The 18,537-nt window shown below is 31.3% G+C and overlaps 1 protein-coding gene across 5 annotated transcripts in view; it reads right to left on the bottom strand.

The window, feature by feature from the left end:
* LOC135840713 (proton-coupled amino acid transporter-like protein pathetic) overlaps nt 1-18,537 on the bottom strand; it is a 29,914-nt gene extending 11,377 nt beyond the window's left edge. The window contains exons 1-4 of one of the 5 annotated variants that reach the window (XM_065357369.1): nt 18,316-18,537; nt 8,594-8,646; nt 5,049-5,119; nt 2,010-2,120 (exon numbers count right to left, since the gene is read on the bottom strand). In XM_065357369.1, coding sequence (XP_065213441.1) covers nt 2,010-2,120; nt 5,049-5,119; nt 8,594-8,596 — 185 coding nt within the window. In that variant the 5' untranslated portion in view covers nt 8,597-8,646; nt 18,316-18,537. The other 4 variants (XM_065357370.1, XM_065357371.1, XM_065357372.1 and 1 more) reach the window with 4 other exon arrangements.

Here is an 18,537-nt window from a genome sequence, read left to right as displayed (position 1 = left end):
AAAAAACTCGTCGAAGCCGCACATACTAGGTAGAAAATCTAGGTCTACCTATATTTAAAATAGCACGGTATAAACTCAACTAGATTGGGAAAATTTTTTTTTACATTCCCCTCCTTTCATACCACAGTTTGGAAATCAAATTTCTTCAGGGTGGTGAAAAAAATCAGAATTTGATCAAACCAAAACACAAGTTTTGAACATCTTAAATATTGCTGTCATCGAAAAATCTTATTGAACACAAAATCATTCCCACTAAATTGTCGAAATGAAAAATTTTCTTAAATTTTTATTCAAATGTAAAATTTAACATGAAAATAGTCTTAGATGGGTGAGAACTGAGAATCAATATCAAATTTCACTTAAATTTAATACCTTGCTAAATGAATGTGACGTCATAAAACCAGAAAACTTTGTTATAGACTTTTAGTTAGAGCTTGGGAATCACAATAGATTTCAAAGGTCGTTAATACCTAATTGAAAGGGAATGTGTTCTTTTATCTAGAAAAGAAGTAGTATAAATATGCTTCAATACAACTTTCACTTTAATTCCACCGAACCGAAGGGCTAATTCAAGCGATTAAAATTCACTTCTTCGCACTTTATGATTAAACTGAAAAAAGGATTGTCGAGAAGGAGAAAGAAGTCGATCCATTTTTTAGTAATTTTACAAAATAAAAGGCACAAAAATGTTGAAACACATACAGATTTTTGAATGGTCTATAAGTTCAACATTCACCATCATTTAGCTCTTTTATGCCTACATTGACCGAAAATGGGAGTGATCAGAAGTGATCGCAGTTGACCATGGGCAATAATTTCGTCCACAGCATGGACTCGAAGCTCTAAATAGAGTTAAAATTCATCCTTCATATACATATTTGGGTTTTTTGAAATTACATACCAACTTGGAAATTAGGAAACTGCTATTTAAAAATACTCAAAAATGAAATCTTTAATTACGAGTACAAAACTTGGCAATCACTTTTTAAAAAATTCCCCACACTGGTTGAACAGTTCACAGGGTCAACGATCCATGATGATCATGATTTGAAATGTTTTCAAATTAGGTAAATATTGATTGCTTTTAAATAAGAAGAATCCAAAGGCAATAAAGTTATCATAATTTTATGGCTCATTTTAAAATTCGAGCTTATACAACCTCTTCAGTTTTGAAAATTATCTATTTGTCATTTCTTTATACACAAACAAACCTTTAATCCAATCGATGATTACCACTTCATGATATTTTATTGTGAGAATAAAATGGGTCGAATTTCGTTTTTTTTTTTTTTTTTTTTTCAATTTGACAGATTGTAACAAGTAGGTAGGTACCTCTACATATTGTCAAATGACTTCAAAAAAGAAAAGTGGTAAACTGAACTTGTTAAGCTAACATTCTGTATGCTCCTCCCTTCCCCTCCACTCCAAAAATCCAAGTTTCCATATTTTGGATTTTCAAGCTGAAAAACGTAGTATATGTGTACTTCTACATCAAAAGGGTCCATTCGGTCGGTGCCGAGAAGGGTATAGATTTTATTTTTCAAAAATCAAAATAAGCTTCCAATGTTCTCCGGTGGATTCCAATAGTGTTTGAGTGTGAAGCTGTCCATGAAAGCTTCACTTTCGCGCGCCATTTAAATCAATTGGAAAACTTTGGAAGATTGTACCGATTTTTGAAAAATAAAATCTACACCCTTCTCGGCACCGACCAAATGGGCCCTTTTGACGTAGAAGTACACATATAATCATCAAGCTAAAATCGAAATTAATTTCATAAACTCTTTTCCAAAATATTTTTTTCTGCCACAATTCTGAAATTTTGAGTATCGTAAAATTCAATATGGACTGAAAAGATCACATTTTTACCACGTTTTTGATATCATTTTGCATCCTCGTCTCCACCCCCCCACCCAACCAGCTACTTACAATTCGTCAATTGAATTTAAAAAAAATATCATATATAAAAATGAAGACCCTGTTACAGGCAATCCATGTTCAATATTACTTACGTAGTAGGATTTTTCAGTCTTCTTTCATCAAACGGATCGTACGGTTTAGTTGATCCATCTAAATGAATTGTTTCCATCTCTTTTTTCGCCGGAGCAACGCAGATTTTGTGTCTGAAAAATTACAATCCATTATCAATCTCCTAAACATAATAAATACCACGTACCTACAATACCTCTATTGAGGTTCGTTTCTTTTTTTAGAATTAAATTCCATAAAGAGCTTTTTATTATTCGATATACGAACCGCATATCAAATTACTACCTAATAAAGGACCTATTTTAACGTTCTTTTATCGCTTCATTTCGTTTAATTTACTCTTAAAAATTTTTTACCACATCGAACTTCGAAGAAGCGATGCGATCAGATTACAAATAGATCAAAAAATTGCGCGACAAACTACGTCACGTATCCTTGCTCATCTTTCTTTGGCATTGGTGGTTTTTTTCTCCTATAAAATTAATCGTTAGCTTGATGAAAAACTTGAGTAATTAAGTTTAAGTTTATTGGAAATCTTATCGCGGCCGTAGTAAAGATATCTATAAAAAATTTTCAAATCGTATGATTTATTTTTTGTTGATAAAAAAATACCGGACTGGTTTTCGGGGTAAAATATTTTTCTTTGAATGAGCTTCATTTATTCGCTCATTTTTGTTTTCTATGAATTTTTTACTATGTATAATTTTAATTTAATTTATAACGATAAGAGAAACATGAAAGTTAACCTTATTGGGATAAAATACGCAACTATACATATAATACTCAATTTATCAATTACCTTTCCTCTCCTACTTTTCCTGAAACATTCGATGGTTTTTTTTTAAATTTTTATAATATAAACGATTTGAATGCATTTTTTCTTTTTAATGGAAAAAAATTCACCAACTTTATTTACATACTAAATAAAATTCATAATTTTTCATAAACAACTAGAACCCGCATTCAATGTAAATTAAAATAAACACTTGAATGATTTTCAGTGATTCCTAAATAGGTATAATTACAAATTATTCACTGGGTTCTCAAATTCTGTTTTACAACTTTTCTCAAAACCTCATAATATTTTAAAATAAAAATCTCTGACAACAAATTCGAAAAATTGAAAACCAACATCAATAGTTTTCAAATTCAAAGTTGAAAGTTATTTTTAATATTAATTCAGGTTTTTCTATAAAAACAATAATAAAAAGACAATTCAACAGCAAGGCGAGGAAAATGACCGAATGTCTGGTCACTCATTGCTCCATCAAAATTTTTGGGACATGATGAAATGAATTTCTACTCTCCTCCTTCGTCTCGTCATTTGAGCAAAGTAATTAAAACGTAAACATAACACTACCTCACTAAACTGATGAGATGTGGAGAAAATTATCATCTTTCACAACATATTTGTTTAATGCGAAATTTAAAAATTTAATACGATGTGCTTCAAATAGGTCAAATTAAGCATAAACTTGAGAGTATTCATGGAGCTTTTTAAATCGAAATGAATCGCCTGTTTTCAAAATATTTTTGAAAACTCGAACTGGATGCACAAAAATTTGAGTATTTTGATGAAATTTTCAGAAATACCAACACGAAATCAATTTTATATTAGTTATGTTGCCTGCATTTTTTAAAAATAAATGTTATTTATGAGATATTGAAAACCAAATTATGGAGTTCTTTAGATCTTTACCTAGATTTTAATAGTCAATTACCTACTTACTTACTTTTGATGAATTTTGAGCAACTTTTCGATGCATAAGCAATAATTATTATTTTTCAATAACCAGTTAACATACTTGTGATTTTTAAAAAATTAAAAAAATCCTTTGTACGACTCAATTTCAACTTTTTCTTCCTTTGCCAATCACTGCCTCTTTCTAAGCACATGATGCACAACAGATGCAATGGGACATTGGTAATTAATCGCTGCTCTAAAGTATTTTCACATCATTTAAGAAGATGAATGACTCGGGACTAGGATTATTATTTCTGGTAGGTCTAGGTACAATTCGAACGACGTAGGAACCACACAGCTTATAGATGATGATATTATTTCGTTTAAAAAAATCACTTAATCGAAATCAAAAAACATAAAGAGGACACCAAACGCGAAAAAGTTAACCACATTTTGAATGAAAACTTACACAGTCTCTTCGACCAACTTCATTCTCATCATTTTCCAACACAATATTAGTAAAAATAAAATATTTCAAAGATGTTTTCATAAAAACGATACTTGTTGCACTGGGAATTTACTTGTACTTAAACTAAACCAGAAATATCAGATTGCTGATCTGAACCTAGCATTTCAAATGATAATTTACGATTAACGAGTAACTGGTAGAAACGTAAAAAAAAATCAATCAAAATACGCGCAATCAAATTTTAGATAAAATTTCGAGCATATTGATCGCATCTTTATTGAAAAATTACATCTTCAATAAGTGTTATGTACTAATGACCTGCTAATACAATAGTCCCATTGAAATGTTAAGCTGGTTCAAGGTATTCAATGCAAAAATCAAGTTCAAAGCGTAAAAAACCTATTATCGTAAATCGTAACTGCGAAGACAATGAAGACAACGAAGAATGAAATTTTATCGTTGTAATCGCAAAAATCGTCGTTACAAAGTTGCAAGTAATGGCGCTCGAGTCACAATTTTTTTTTTTTTTGGTTTGGCTTGAATGGTAACATTTTTATGAAATTTACTACTTATCTATCCGTATTTTTGTTTCCTGAAGAGCTTAAAGGATCATTGTATTCATTCTTATAGCAACGAATATATCCTATCTATACTTATACCTACTAAATAAATGAAGCCAAAGGAATCAAACGCATCAAATTTCGTAGGTAATTGTTAAAACTGAAAATGACCTACATAGCATTGTGTATTAAAAAACTGACATCGTTGCAATGGATATTCCGAACTCGTGTGAATAAAAATAAATTAAAATTCGCCAAGTTGGCGTAAAAATATGCATCTAGTATTTACTTATCCGTATTTAATTACAGAGGTGCAAATGCAAATTAATTACGTAGTAGGTACACTTACTTTGTTTCATTCTGCGATTTTGGAATGAAAGATTCCACCTCCGAAGAGGCATCATCATTTTTTACTGTATCCTGTGAACAGACAAGAGATGGTTCATTATTGTATGTTTGCATACACAGCATCATTTTTAATTAAAAAACTATTTTAGTAAAAATGTGTCCAGTGAACAGACGAGAGATGGTCCATTACTTCATTAGGTATACGTCTGCATAGCGCATAATTTTCGTACTAGGTAATTAAAACTTTCGTAGAAATATTGACAAATTGTTCACCCTTTGTTTCCTTCTTGACAATTTGACTCGAGAGACTACACGAACTCAGACGAAGATTTTTTTCACATAAAAATTTAAGAAATATATTGTAACGTCACGTATGTAGTCGTTAACTTTTCACACTAGTTAATTTTTTCTACTGTAAAAATTCGCACTAACGTTCAACTCCTATAAAAAATTTCGGGATCGGGAATAAATTTGTAAATCTAAACTCTTTACAAGGTCATCCTGCGACTTGGTTTGGTTTTCATTATCGTTATTTAATTGGCTCGTCGTCTTCGCAAATCCTCTATGTATGTATATTGTATAAGCAACCCACCATAACCCATATGGGAAAAAATTTCGCGACTTGGGCACGTCTCATAAATTACATCGGTATTTATCGTATCATCGCGTATGCGAAATTTGTCAGTTGAGTGAATTACATAATTACGTGTTCGATTGAGTTAATAAAAAAACTAGACAAGTTGATGAAAAATTACTTCAAATCGTGATTTCGAATACGATCAATACGAGTAAAATGATTTAGTGCTAAGAACATATGTCAAATTTTTAATTTCATTTTATCGTTTGAATTTGATAATTGAGTAATTCGATCCATTTGTTAAAACTGTCAGAATGCGTTCTTGAAAAAAATCTCTATCTTAAAAATTAAGTAGGTAGGTACTTATTTTGCAATTTAAAAAACATTGTTCCTCTTTTTTTTTTAGAAAACTATTATTTAATCAACTAAATGATTCCTACAACTTGACCAATTTTTATGTCATCAAAAAAATTTGGAAAACTTGAAAATCAGTGGATTATTCTAAAATTGTCATACAGACTTTTAGTGAAATTGCCCAAAGGCCAAAATCATAAACTCTTGGCTCAAGTGTCTTTCTAAAAATATCAATATTTTTCTTGTAAATTCCTATCTATTTAGAATTAGAAAATTCGTGCAAAATACTGAAGCTCAATTCTGGTCTTAACTCAGTACACAAAAATCAGCACTCGAAAGCATAAAGGGGTACCAAAATTATTGAATTCTATGTATCACCTCCTCCTCAACCCTTTCAATACCAAAAAACACCAACATCACTATCTTAAAGGATTCGGACGATACCAAATCTTACACATGTGAATTTGAATCCTCTTGTGGTAAAGATAGACGTATGTACTCTTTTTGAGTAAATTTGAATCGAAATGGAGGGGGGGGATGAGTATGAATGGGAAAACTAAACTAAAATGTATCAAAAACGCAGATCTCTCACTCACATTAAAATACATACTACAAAACCATGATTTGGATCAATTTACTTCGCACATCTGAAGCAATGAAAAATGCTACCAAATTTTTTGGAAAATTACAATTCAAGTTTTTCAAAAATTTCAATCCTCTTTCATCGCTTTATTTTTCAATCATTTCGAGGGATCAAATACATTTTTGAAAATTTCAGTCTCTACTTTTCAAAAATGAGTACATATATACGTTTTTAATGAACACTTGCTTTTGCTTTGTTGCAGTCATATTGAACATAAAAAAAAATTAGTGCGGAATTTTCGTCATTTTGAGGCAAAACATTATCAGTAAAATCCAGTTCTTTAGATATTGCGATATTTTCTCAAAAATTTTGATTATACTTCATTTTTGGCCTCCGAGAATCCGTTTCTAAAGTTATTTTGATTCTATACTTGAGGACGATGAAGACCAATAATTCAAAATTCTATGATTTCTCGAACGAGGTATCAAAATCCACGTTTCTTGATCAGCCGAGTTTGTTTTTTGACGCAACAATTTCTATAAAAAGTCAAAAACGTTGTTTTTATACCTCTTGAAACCATATATAATGTAATTTCGAAATCTATAGGACATAATTCTCTAATTTTGAATAAAATAGGTTCAATCAATAGCCCAATCCAAAGTAGGAACTAAGCAGATCCTGCTCGATCTAGTTTTTATATCATTTTCATGCAGTTTCAATTCTGCTTTGAACAATTTTTTTCAACATTTGAAAACAATTTCAACATTAATTTAAGTGCTACGAGATGAGCTATGAAGTTAGGATTCTACCTAGGTACCTATCCAACGTGATTCATTTTCTAATTGATTATAATTAAGTATGTAGTATTTTTGCGTATGTAGGTAGATAGGTATTTTATAGATAATTTCGGAAGCTAATAAATTAGATTATTGCAAATGTTAATTTATTGAATATGCGATAAATATCAAATGCTTCCAAAAATATAATTTTCCACTTCTACAAAATACCAGTTTCGAAGAAAAGTAAACAAACCATAACAATTTGCAAATTTTACGGTTGCAGCGGTAATTTTTTAATTAGTGTTATCGTTACTTTACGTATTTTATCGCAATCATGTGAATAACATATTATCGTTTTAAAATGATGAATTTGCGGCACATTCAATTGTGCGAATGAATTTATTACGTGATAAGTAATTATTTCCTTGAATGATTCTAATGAGCTGATTACAGGGCCAACAAAAATACAAATTCGTGTGTAAATTTTCGATGGGCTGCGAAAAGTAAAATTTGATTATTGGACATATCTATGGTATCTATGTATTTACAAGGTCAAAATAAAATGTATACATAACATATAGGTAGGTACTCATTATATTCATTCTACAGATACGAAGTAATTATAATTTAGTAAAGGTTGATTTTTCGTTAACTAGGTACATTATTACCTATTATTTGAAATAAAATGTGTATATGGTAGCTCATTACATAATGATAAGATAAATGTGAAAGAACTTATGCTTTGAAATATATACCTATCATGATTTCATGAAACAGTACTTACACTTACACATCTATGCAGTACCCATAAAATTCTAAAAGTTTATTTACACGGATACGTTTCATGCCCATTCGTATTTTGTAAACTGCGTTCATAAAATAGATTATTTTATTGAAAAGTTCAACAGATTATTTAAAAAAATCAATTTCCACAACTCGATCTTCATTTTAATCAGCCAATTTTGAAAACATAATATGACGATACTTATCGAAACAAATGGAGTGTAGAATTTTCAGCAAACAATTTTATCACGAGTAAATGATCAAAATAAAACACACATTTATCGATGAAAATGAAATTTCCTCATACCAAGACCACGTGATCAATTTTCTCAAACTCGACAAGCAAATTTTTCTCGTCATTTTTCTCCTAAAAAAAGTCATCATTTTTGTAAAAGTCTCAACCACGTAGCAAAATTTTCCAGCTTTGAGTTACACCTATTTACATATTAAAATTTCATTTCTGTACTCACCATTTTGTAATTTCCTGGTAAAAATCGTTCAATTCAGGTTTTCCTACGTCAATCTATAACATAATATTACATTTTCATCATTATTACACACGTTGATTGAAAATCTAGCAAAAAAAAATTGTAAATAGGTATCTTATCATTACACGATCGAATTAACTCAGTTAATGAATTTACATCTAATTAAAAGAGACTTCAGTACCGATACGTTTACAACACTTCTATCAAAACTGATCTAAAAATATATTACGATTTGTGTCACGTTCCTATTAGCAAAATAGTCGCGTACCTACATTATTCGTAGGATACAGAAGCACCATAACAATAACCGCAAGACAACTCAGAAAAAAAAGTCAAACGTACCCACAAGTACGAGTAGTAATACCGAAAAAAGAGAAAGAGTAGGAAGAACTTTTGATAAGTTTCAAACGCAATGAACGACGTCGTAACTGATTCAATTGAAAAATAAGCGAAGTGATGATAAAAAAATGAGCGAAAACAATTTCGAGAAGTAAACGTAGGTATCAAATGTATTATCAATTGTACGATACAACAAAATAAGTACATATCAAATGACGAACATCATTTTGTTGCATAAGTAATTCTTCGGTCATACGTAAAAATTATGAAAATATCGCGAACTTGGAATTACCATGGCTTCGGGCCAAGCACCGCGTAATTAACATTATGCACTACTTAATTTGTCCATATGCACTTCACATAGAAATTCCATCGTGTAAATCATATCAGTGACGGATTTACGAAGGTTTAAATTATTTTTTAAAAAGAGAAAAGGCGAACAATTAGAAATGAAAATCCATAAGATGAGGACTGACTTCGCAAAAAAAACCTTTAGCTGGTGACATCAATGATTTTTTTTTTACCTCATCTGTAAGTCAGCTACTTGGAGCTTTTCTCAAATTAAGTCAATTGAGAATTTAGTGAACATTGTTGAGATACTTATGCGCATTTGAGTAGCAGAAATATTACATCATTCGGAATTTGTATACGTTGCTTGGTTTTTGTCGGCTCAAAGATGAAACACAGTCTGTTTGGTAATTTCTTCTTCACCCCCTTCTCATTTTTTCTTAATCCGTCTGTTTGGGTATAACCAAACACGAATAAACGGTTGAGAAAGACACGTGATTCCTACGAGTAATATCTGATATCTGACACATAGACTGATCAGTATACCTATTTAATGAACAAAGTGAAGATAGACATTTTTTCAAGGTTCAAGGTTTCATTCATTTTTTTTTCGGTCTCTTTTTTTGATTCATGCAACTTTCATCATTATCAGTTTCACATGTAAACTGCCAAGTCTTTTCATAATTCCTAATTCATCGTCATAATAAAATATCAAAATTATCTCATCACATTACGATTATAGTCACCAATGATTAAATTTCAGCATTCGAAATTGATTAGGAAAAAAAATTTGGAATTTTTGTGCAAAATTTCAGATGCCAAGATTCAAGATTCATTTTTGTATTTTTTTTTTCTGAAATGAATTTCATTTCGTTTCAACCCTCTGACTCAAAATCAGCCAATTTTTGGTCATTCATGGAACCTCACCTGAAATTTCGAAATAAGGCTCAAAATCATGAAAAAGATGTCTCAATCAGGGCTCATATAGGTACCTACTCAATTTTTTTCAACACAAAAAGTAAATTTAGTAACTAAAGAAGGTTGAGAGTATCCAAAAAACTATAAAACGTAAGCAAAACATGTAAAAAAAGAAACTCGATCGAGACTTCGGCAATTTCAGAAAAAAACAGGACTTTCTGACAATTATTGGTAAAAAGTGATACATTCTAACAATTTTTGTTTAAAAAACGAAGCTATTTCGTTTGGCAGTTTTTAGCAAAAAAGTGAGAATTTGTGGCATTTTTCGGGAACAACAGAGTTTTTAGTGATTTTTGTCAAGAAATGAGACTTCAAGGCAAATTTGACAAAAAGAGAGACTTCTTGTAATTCTTGGATGGAAAGCGAGACTCGGGTAGTTAAAATTTTTGAAATGTTCACTTTTATAGCTCATCTAAAGCGAGCACTTCGAAACTTGTGGAGAAAACTGAAAACTAAATGAAAACTCTGAAATAGCTAAAAGCAGTTGTGCATTATTTGGAGACTCAGCCTAATTCGTTTAATTCGTTTCGTTCAAAAAAAAAAAAAAAAAAAAAAATTAAGCTACATATAACATGAAAAAATTAAAAACTCGTTAGGAACAAGTTCTTTAAATTTTTTAAATTCTCTAAAATTTACAAAAAAAAAATAGAGAAGGACCCGGCAGTGTTGGGATATTGTGGGAAATTCCCCATATCGTGGGAGATTTCGAGGTGAAAAATGGAAGCGTGGGAAAAAGGAAAAAAATGGGAAATTCACAGTCAAAAATGCAAAATAGGGGGAAAATTTGGGAAATATGAAAATCAAAATCCATTCAAAAAAACTGTTTTAATTTCACGTTTTTCTTACATTTTTATTTTTTTGATCCTTTGTTAATGTTCTGTTCTTGACCATATTTTTCCAGGGATGGAAGAAACTTTTGGCTTTAGATTTTAGTCTTGTTTGTTTGATATATTTTTTTTAATATTTGAAAAGTTTCGTTTCATCATTCATTCTAAGAGGATATAAAAAATTTTTCAAAAAAATGTGGGGAAAAAGAGGAATTTTAAAAGTGGGAAAAAATGGAAACTTACGAGTTCCAAAATGGGAAATTCCGTTTCGAAGATATCCCAACACTGAAGGGCCGACTCCTTTGGACATTATTTTTTTTAAACTACGCAAATTGTTCTACAAAAGCTAATCCCAACCGATTAGATTTTATGGGGCACTAAAGTTTGGCATTTTGACGAAAAATTGGAGTAGAATAGAAACATTGAGACACCATAATGGTGGGAGGAGGAGGGGGGTATCTCTAAAATGATATGTTGGTGGTTCTCCATCCTACTCAGCAGGAGGAACCCATTGGAAAATGATCAAAATCGAAAGTCTGAGAGCTAGAAATGATTTCTCTTGGTAAAAAATGGCCCAGTACTCGCCATTTTGAAAAAGAAACGCGGTTTCGAATTGTAAAAAAAAGTATTTTCTGGAGAAAAAAAATAGTAACGAAAAAGCTTTCCTATAAGTAGATCCATTTTCCGACGACTAGACGGAAAAATGGGTTCTCCAAAAATAAGACACCTAAATAGGAATTGATCATCTTACACCCAGAATTAAGAATTAATGAATCATTTATTCCAATTATTGGATCACTGGAGCCCCTTTTTTTCTTTAGTATTTATACGACTACGAGTATATACTAAGTAAGTTCATAAGCTCGCGATGAAAAAGCAATCCCATTATAATAAAACAATTGACCCGATTGCCACTACGCGACATAACTCAATTCGAAACAGCCAAAGTTAATTAATCAAACCGAGACAAATTTTCATCGGTAAATCCGATATTGGAAAGTAATAAGTTCATATTTGTAGGTCAATTACAGAGGGTTAGTCAAGGTTAGCGAGGCTAATAATGCGTTCGTTGAAATTAGAAAGATTTTAAAAAGCCTAGTTACGATCGCATCCGATGTAGGTCTTCATTTATAGCACTTTGTAGAATAATTAAGATCACAGCTGACCTACTTACATGGGTTTGAAACAGTAGAAAAAGTGTATTTTGTAAAATTATACCTACACAAATACTCGTACCACGTGTCACCATATGCGAATCAGTAGTACGTATACTTTGTCGATTTGCGAGAATAAATCGAAATTGCGTCGTAAAAAGAAAAGAGAACATCGAAAAATATACATAAATTACCTACGTCGCATAAAAGCTCGATTCTTTCGAGTCCCTTGTGTTTTAATTTGCAACTATGACGTTTTTATATACGAATCTGTCTGACCGTCTGACGTCTTTGGTAATGAAACTGAAAATTTTTCGTCAAACAAAACCAGTTCTTAATCGCAAAAATACGTTTAAAAAAAGCAACAAATCAAAGTCAAACCGACGAGGCGACGCACATGGCAACTTACCGGTGCTTGGTAACCGCTAACCGGCGAGAAGCACGGCAACCCGGCGGGCGTAAGAAGTAAATTGATATTCAACAAACGTGGTAACACTGGTAATTCAAAATTACACCCATTCAATTTCAATGCACCCGGAGCACGAGGACCGGAGACCGGAATTACTTATACCATGACGCAACATTTTGGATTATTTCGTAGCAATATTCGTGTGCTGAGTGGTGAGTGCTGACATCGACCATTTGTACGTGCCAATTAAGCACATAGACATATAAGTAAGTGAAAATTTTCTTATACCAGAGACGTTTTCATTGAAAAGACTAAATTATAAATTAAACTTTGGATAGACGTTTAAATTGACGCAACTACTTTTCGGCATAATAAAAAGTAACAATTTCAAAAATCAGTACAATAAACGAAAAGTAAATTAACGCATCAAGTTTGACCAAGTTTGACCGTCTCGAGACGTTAAGTTTATTCGAGAGTTAATTACTTTGCAATTGAAAAGATTGAAATATCGCACCGTAAAATCTAATACCTACTTCACTCAAAACGTTATCAATTAACCGCGACTCGAGACGTTCGTCAGCGTTTTTGGTTCTGTTTCAAATATCGCCAAGATAAAAAAATCTTTTTCGCAAAAGTCACTTTGATCAATGATTTTTCCGCTGATTTTCCGACTCGCAAGATGATCAAAAATTAATTTCAATAAAAATGTCATCGTTTTAGTTTCATTCAAAATTTCTCATTTTCTCTTAGTTCTAACCTAATTGGTGGATTTTCCTAATTCCCAAAACCATTTTCATCGCTCATAAAATTCGAGGAAAACTAAGTACATATATAATCTTGAATTGAGTAACATGAAATTATTACATTTATAAAAAAAAATTCCAATTTCAACCACAAAGAAGATAATACTAATGGATATTAGTAAAATACCAAGAACTAAGAAATATGGAATATCTTTTCCACAAAATGATTTTATTTTTGCGCGATAATCATAACAGAAAGGAATAGTAACTCACAAAGTCGCCTCTGTTTAGCACAATGATTACACCTTCAACAAATTAATTAATTGCTTAAGCTAATGAACGTAGATAAGGTATCTATTATAATTACACGACGTGTTGGTTTTTCTTTCATTTATTCATATTGGATTATTTTATGGCCATTAAAAAAACCTTCAAAAGTTATTAAGTACAAAACTTTCAAATACTTGTATAAAAAAAATCAAGCACAGCCTACGCAGTAAAATCATTGAACTAAATGGTTTTTATCGAGACACACTTATAACTATCCATGTGAAATTTATAACAATTTTTTTTCAGGAATTTACCGCTAAAATGACGTGTAAACCTTATCAGCTTTACATAACGTACGTTCCACAATTATCTACAGTTTCATTCGACTTTATGGTAAAAAAAAAAAAAAAAAAAAAAAAAAATGAAATAGGAAGGTACATATATAGACTGATGTCAACCTTACACTTTGGGTGATAAATAAATTTCAGGAATTTTCGAACTGAATGCCAAATAAAGTTAGAAAGTGGGTATTAAAATTGTGTTTAAATAATGAGAAATTTTTTTCTGAGTATCCAGTTCAGAAATCAGGGAGGTGAAACATTTCTTAGACATGTACTCATGAATTGATGATTGGAAATGGGAACAAATAAGTAGGCTCATTAACAATTAAAAATTCATGTAAGGCTATAAAAATAATATTTAAAAAAAACTCATTTTTATTTACAAAATAGCGTAGTGCCATCTTGAGAACTCTTGACCACCCTTCTGACAGGCATCTCAATTGAATTTTGAAAAAAAAAAAGGAATTTAAGGAACATTTTTCACCAAAAAAAAGGACTAAAAAAGGACCTTAATATTATCGATTTCAGGTGTTTTGGGCCAATATCAACACAATTATTTTATTTGCCATACAAAATTTTAAAAAAAGCTTCAAAATTATTTTCATTTGGAATATTTTTATGAAACTAACAACTAAAACATTAATTATTCCGAATAGATTATGAAAATTGAATAGAAAAAAATCGATGAAATAAAACAAAACTGAAACAAAAGATACCAACCGCTTCGAAATCGGAAACAAAAACTCTAACTGGGCCGTACCGAAGTCGTTTTTCAGGGGGGGGGGGCATAAAAATGCCAACTTGTAAATTTTTTCTAGCCTTGAAATTTCCAACTCAAAATTTTTGAAGAATGAAATACGCAGGCAAACAAAACTATAAAAAACGATAATTTTTCGTGTGAAGAGTTATAGTTATAAGAAGTTTACCATTTTGCTTTAAAATTTTGAAATTCGAATGATTTTTTTTTTTTAATTTAAAAGATAAAAGCGACAGTAAACGCGCGAGGGCAAAAACTCCCGAAAATTAGTATTCCAAGAGGCACAAAACAACAGAATTCGAAAATGATTTTTTTTCCACGAAATGAAAAAAAAGCAAACTATTAGTAGCTCTCAAAAACCAGTAAGTATTTCAAAAGGTATAAAAAGCGATGTTTTTTTTTCGCGTGATGAGTTACTTTTAAGAAGTTTATTATTTTGCTTCAAAATTTTAAAACTCGAATGATAATTTGTTTTTTAAATTCAAAACCAAAAAAGAACAAACGGGCCCGAGAGAAGCAAGTGCAAAAGCTCGAGAAAATTAGTACTTCGAGAGGGATAAAAACGATGTTTTCTGATGTGACGGATGAAGGAGTTTATTATTTTTATATTTACGCTTCAAAATTTCAAAATTTGAATTTTGATTTTTTTTCAAATTCTAACTAGAAAAAAAGCAAACGTGGCCTTGGACACTCAATGGTTAATGGTACAAAAAACAAAACCAAAAAAAAAAAAAAATAGAAAAAAATTCCATCGTTCTTATTCTTATGAGCAGCCTCGTCAAAAATGTAAAACATGCTATTCTACTGCATTTTATTTCAACTTTTATACAATTTTTTCTCTTTTTTATAGGTACAATTAAATTTTTTTTAAGGCGAGGCAAAATCATGAAAATAAGGACCTAAAAAGGACTTTCTGGGAAAAAAGGACTTTTAAGGACCAATAAGATTGAAAAAAGGACAAGTTCCTTATAAAAAGGACCAATTGAGATACATGTTCTGATGTAAAGCACTTCTGCAAGTTTGAAAAATCTTCGATTTTTTTTTAGTCTGTGATCAGTGCCCTTTTCCATAAAATAATGAAAAAAGAAACCTTGAACCTTACTTTGATAAAAATGAGTAAAAAAATGAAAAATTTGCAAAATCTTTGAAATGAAAATATTTCATCAAATAAGTATTTTCATTTCAAAGAATTTGCAAATACAAAATAATATGAATACGCAGGATCTTACAACAGAAACAATATATCGAATACTTTATTTCCAAAATTTGTAATTGTTTAATTACCTACAGTTGAGCTTCATGTCCAAAAATTAATTCAGTGAACATCTGCACAAAAATGAGCTTTTGAGCTGCCTTTTTTCAGACAAATATTGATGAAGAAATTGCGGCGAAAAATTTGAATTTAAAAATTGCTCGAGGAACTTTATTACCACACGCAAAGTTGACGAATATTAAACCATATGCATGTGCGGTTGAATAAGTAAAACAGACACGTTATGCGATAACGTTCATACGTGTAAACGCAAGTCGTTCCGTTATCAGAGACCGCAAAGTTTTCAAAAATAGATTATACAAAGAGTGGGATAAAATCCGGTACAAATAAACTTCGTAATCATCACACAATGTCCAGTTAAACTCCCATTTGAAGGAAATAAATCGATAAAGGCGCCACTTTTTAAGCACAAAAATGACAATCAAATTTCACAAATCAAAAGTCCATGCATAGATATATGGTCCCTGACTTTACCTACCTACTGATGTTTGTATTATACCAACATGTACTATAGAAGCAACACTCCTGGAATTACCTCATCGATCAAGTTAAAAATAGCTCGAGTACTTTCGAACAGAAATAAGCTTGAATTCACTTTCAGTTCAAGTAGGCGAAAAATTTGACAAGAATGGAACAAGTGCTCCGAGGATTATAAAATTACAGTAATTAAACAAAATCGCTCATTTGTTGCACAATTTCAACCTCCGCGAAACGAAAAATCAATACCGAATGGCTCGTCATGTCAAAGTAAATTATAAACTGAAGCTAAATTCTTTGTCAAGCACATTACATGGCACCGCGTGGTTCTGGTTATGAATATTAATTATTAAACGACTAAACACATTGTCGAGAGCAAACATACTCTCATTAGGTAGGGAAGTAAAAAAAAAAAAAAAAAAAAAATGGAATTCAAAGAGAAGAACACAAACGAAGCTCATTCAGCGACTTGTGGCGTCAAGTTAAAAGGATACAACCGAACTCCCACAGAGAGAAACAGAAACCTTCGATTCGAAAAATAGATTAGAGAAAAAAGTCAACCTATCTGTCAACTCGAGTACCTGAAATACTACGAAATTAGGGATGAATGAAACAATCGAAAAGATTTTTCAAATTCTTGATCATTGATACAAAAATAACAATGGTAGGTTAGTAGGTAAAGGTACAGGTACCAATGCCGATTGATTACTTCGATAAAATACGTATCTTCAAGTTGACAAAAATTATCACGTGTTTACTCAATGTTTATATCACCGGACGGTATCGGTGTATCGGTGATAATTTTGCGAAAAATTATCGTTGAATAATAATTATCTAAAAGTACCTTGGTAGGTAGAGGTAATACCCGGATTCGATCACTCTATAGTCAATGAATTGTTCAAATAGGTATAAAAAATTACTAACGAAGCGACAAGAAAATCGACTTGTCATAAAATAAATATTTGCTAATGTTGACACAAAACTTAGTACGAATTTTGAAAATGTAAAAAAAAATATTAGAAAAATTTATTAGGCAAATAAAATCATACTTCAACTAAACAGCTGTGCTAGTCATTACTCATTACCTAAAAAAATGTTTTTATTCAAAAGTCGAAATTATCCTTTACCTACCAACTTAAGGCGAAACGTACCTACCTACGTAGGTAATCCAAATTAAAGCGTTATGCCGGTTCCAGACTATGCGCGGTTCGCGTTTCGTGGTTCGCATTTTGAGATTCGTGAAGGATTCGCGATAAAAATGATGAAATACGAAACACCTCGAATTTGCACTCTACACACTATTCGTATTTCGTCGATATATGTACATTTGACAAGAACGAACTTGAAAATTCGTCAACGAATCGCGAATCCCTTTGACGATTCGTCTAAAAACCGCCCGGTCGAGAGATCGGGCGCGAAACGCGAAACGTGAAAAAACTGATTCGTGATGATTGCGAATCACCACGAACAGGTGCGAAATGTGATCTACACACTATTCGCAGTTCGCGATATATTCGCGAATCATGTTTTTTTCGTGGTGATTCGCGCATAGTCTGGAACCGGCATTAAGCTGAAAGTAACATCTATAACATCAACTTGATGAGTAATCATTTCCCCAATCAATATAAATAAAACAGAAGGACTCCTCGATTTAATACCTTATAATACCTATCATTAAAACCATCATGAGAAAGAATTATGTAGGTATAGAATAAAATGCTGGACGAATGTCGAATCGTATGCATCGTAAATTTAAATTTAAACGTAATCACAACCGGCGAAGTTGGAAACACGTGCATATCATTTGAAAAAACATGGCAAATAGGAATAGTAGTAAACTTCACGTACCTTATTTCCGTTCGATAATCGGCTGAAAAAAGCTGTCGATTAATACGTTGTATTGGAGACTGATTTAACCTATTTTCTTCATTGGCACTAATTAATAACTAATGTAATCTCACATTAATGGAATAGAAAATAAATAAAATATTAGTCAAGCAATAATTTCCAGACTGAACAACATACAATAGACTCCACGTTTGACACATATACCGGTAAATGTTGAAGTTT

This window comes from Planococcus citri, chromosome 3 (genome assembly GCF_950023065.1).
Source record: "Planococcus citri chromosome 3, ihPlaCitr1.1, whole genome shotgun sequence".
In the NCBI taxonomy this organism is placed as follows: Eukaryota; Metazoa; Arthropoda; class Insecta; order Hemiptera; family Pseudococcidae; genus Planococcus; species Planococcus citri.
Note: the sequence above shows the minus strand (reverse complement) of the source record. Positions and strands in the feature narration are given on the sequence as shown.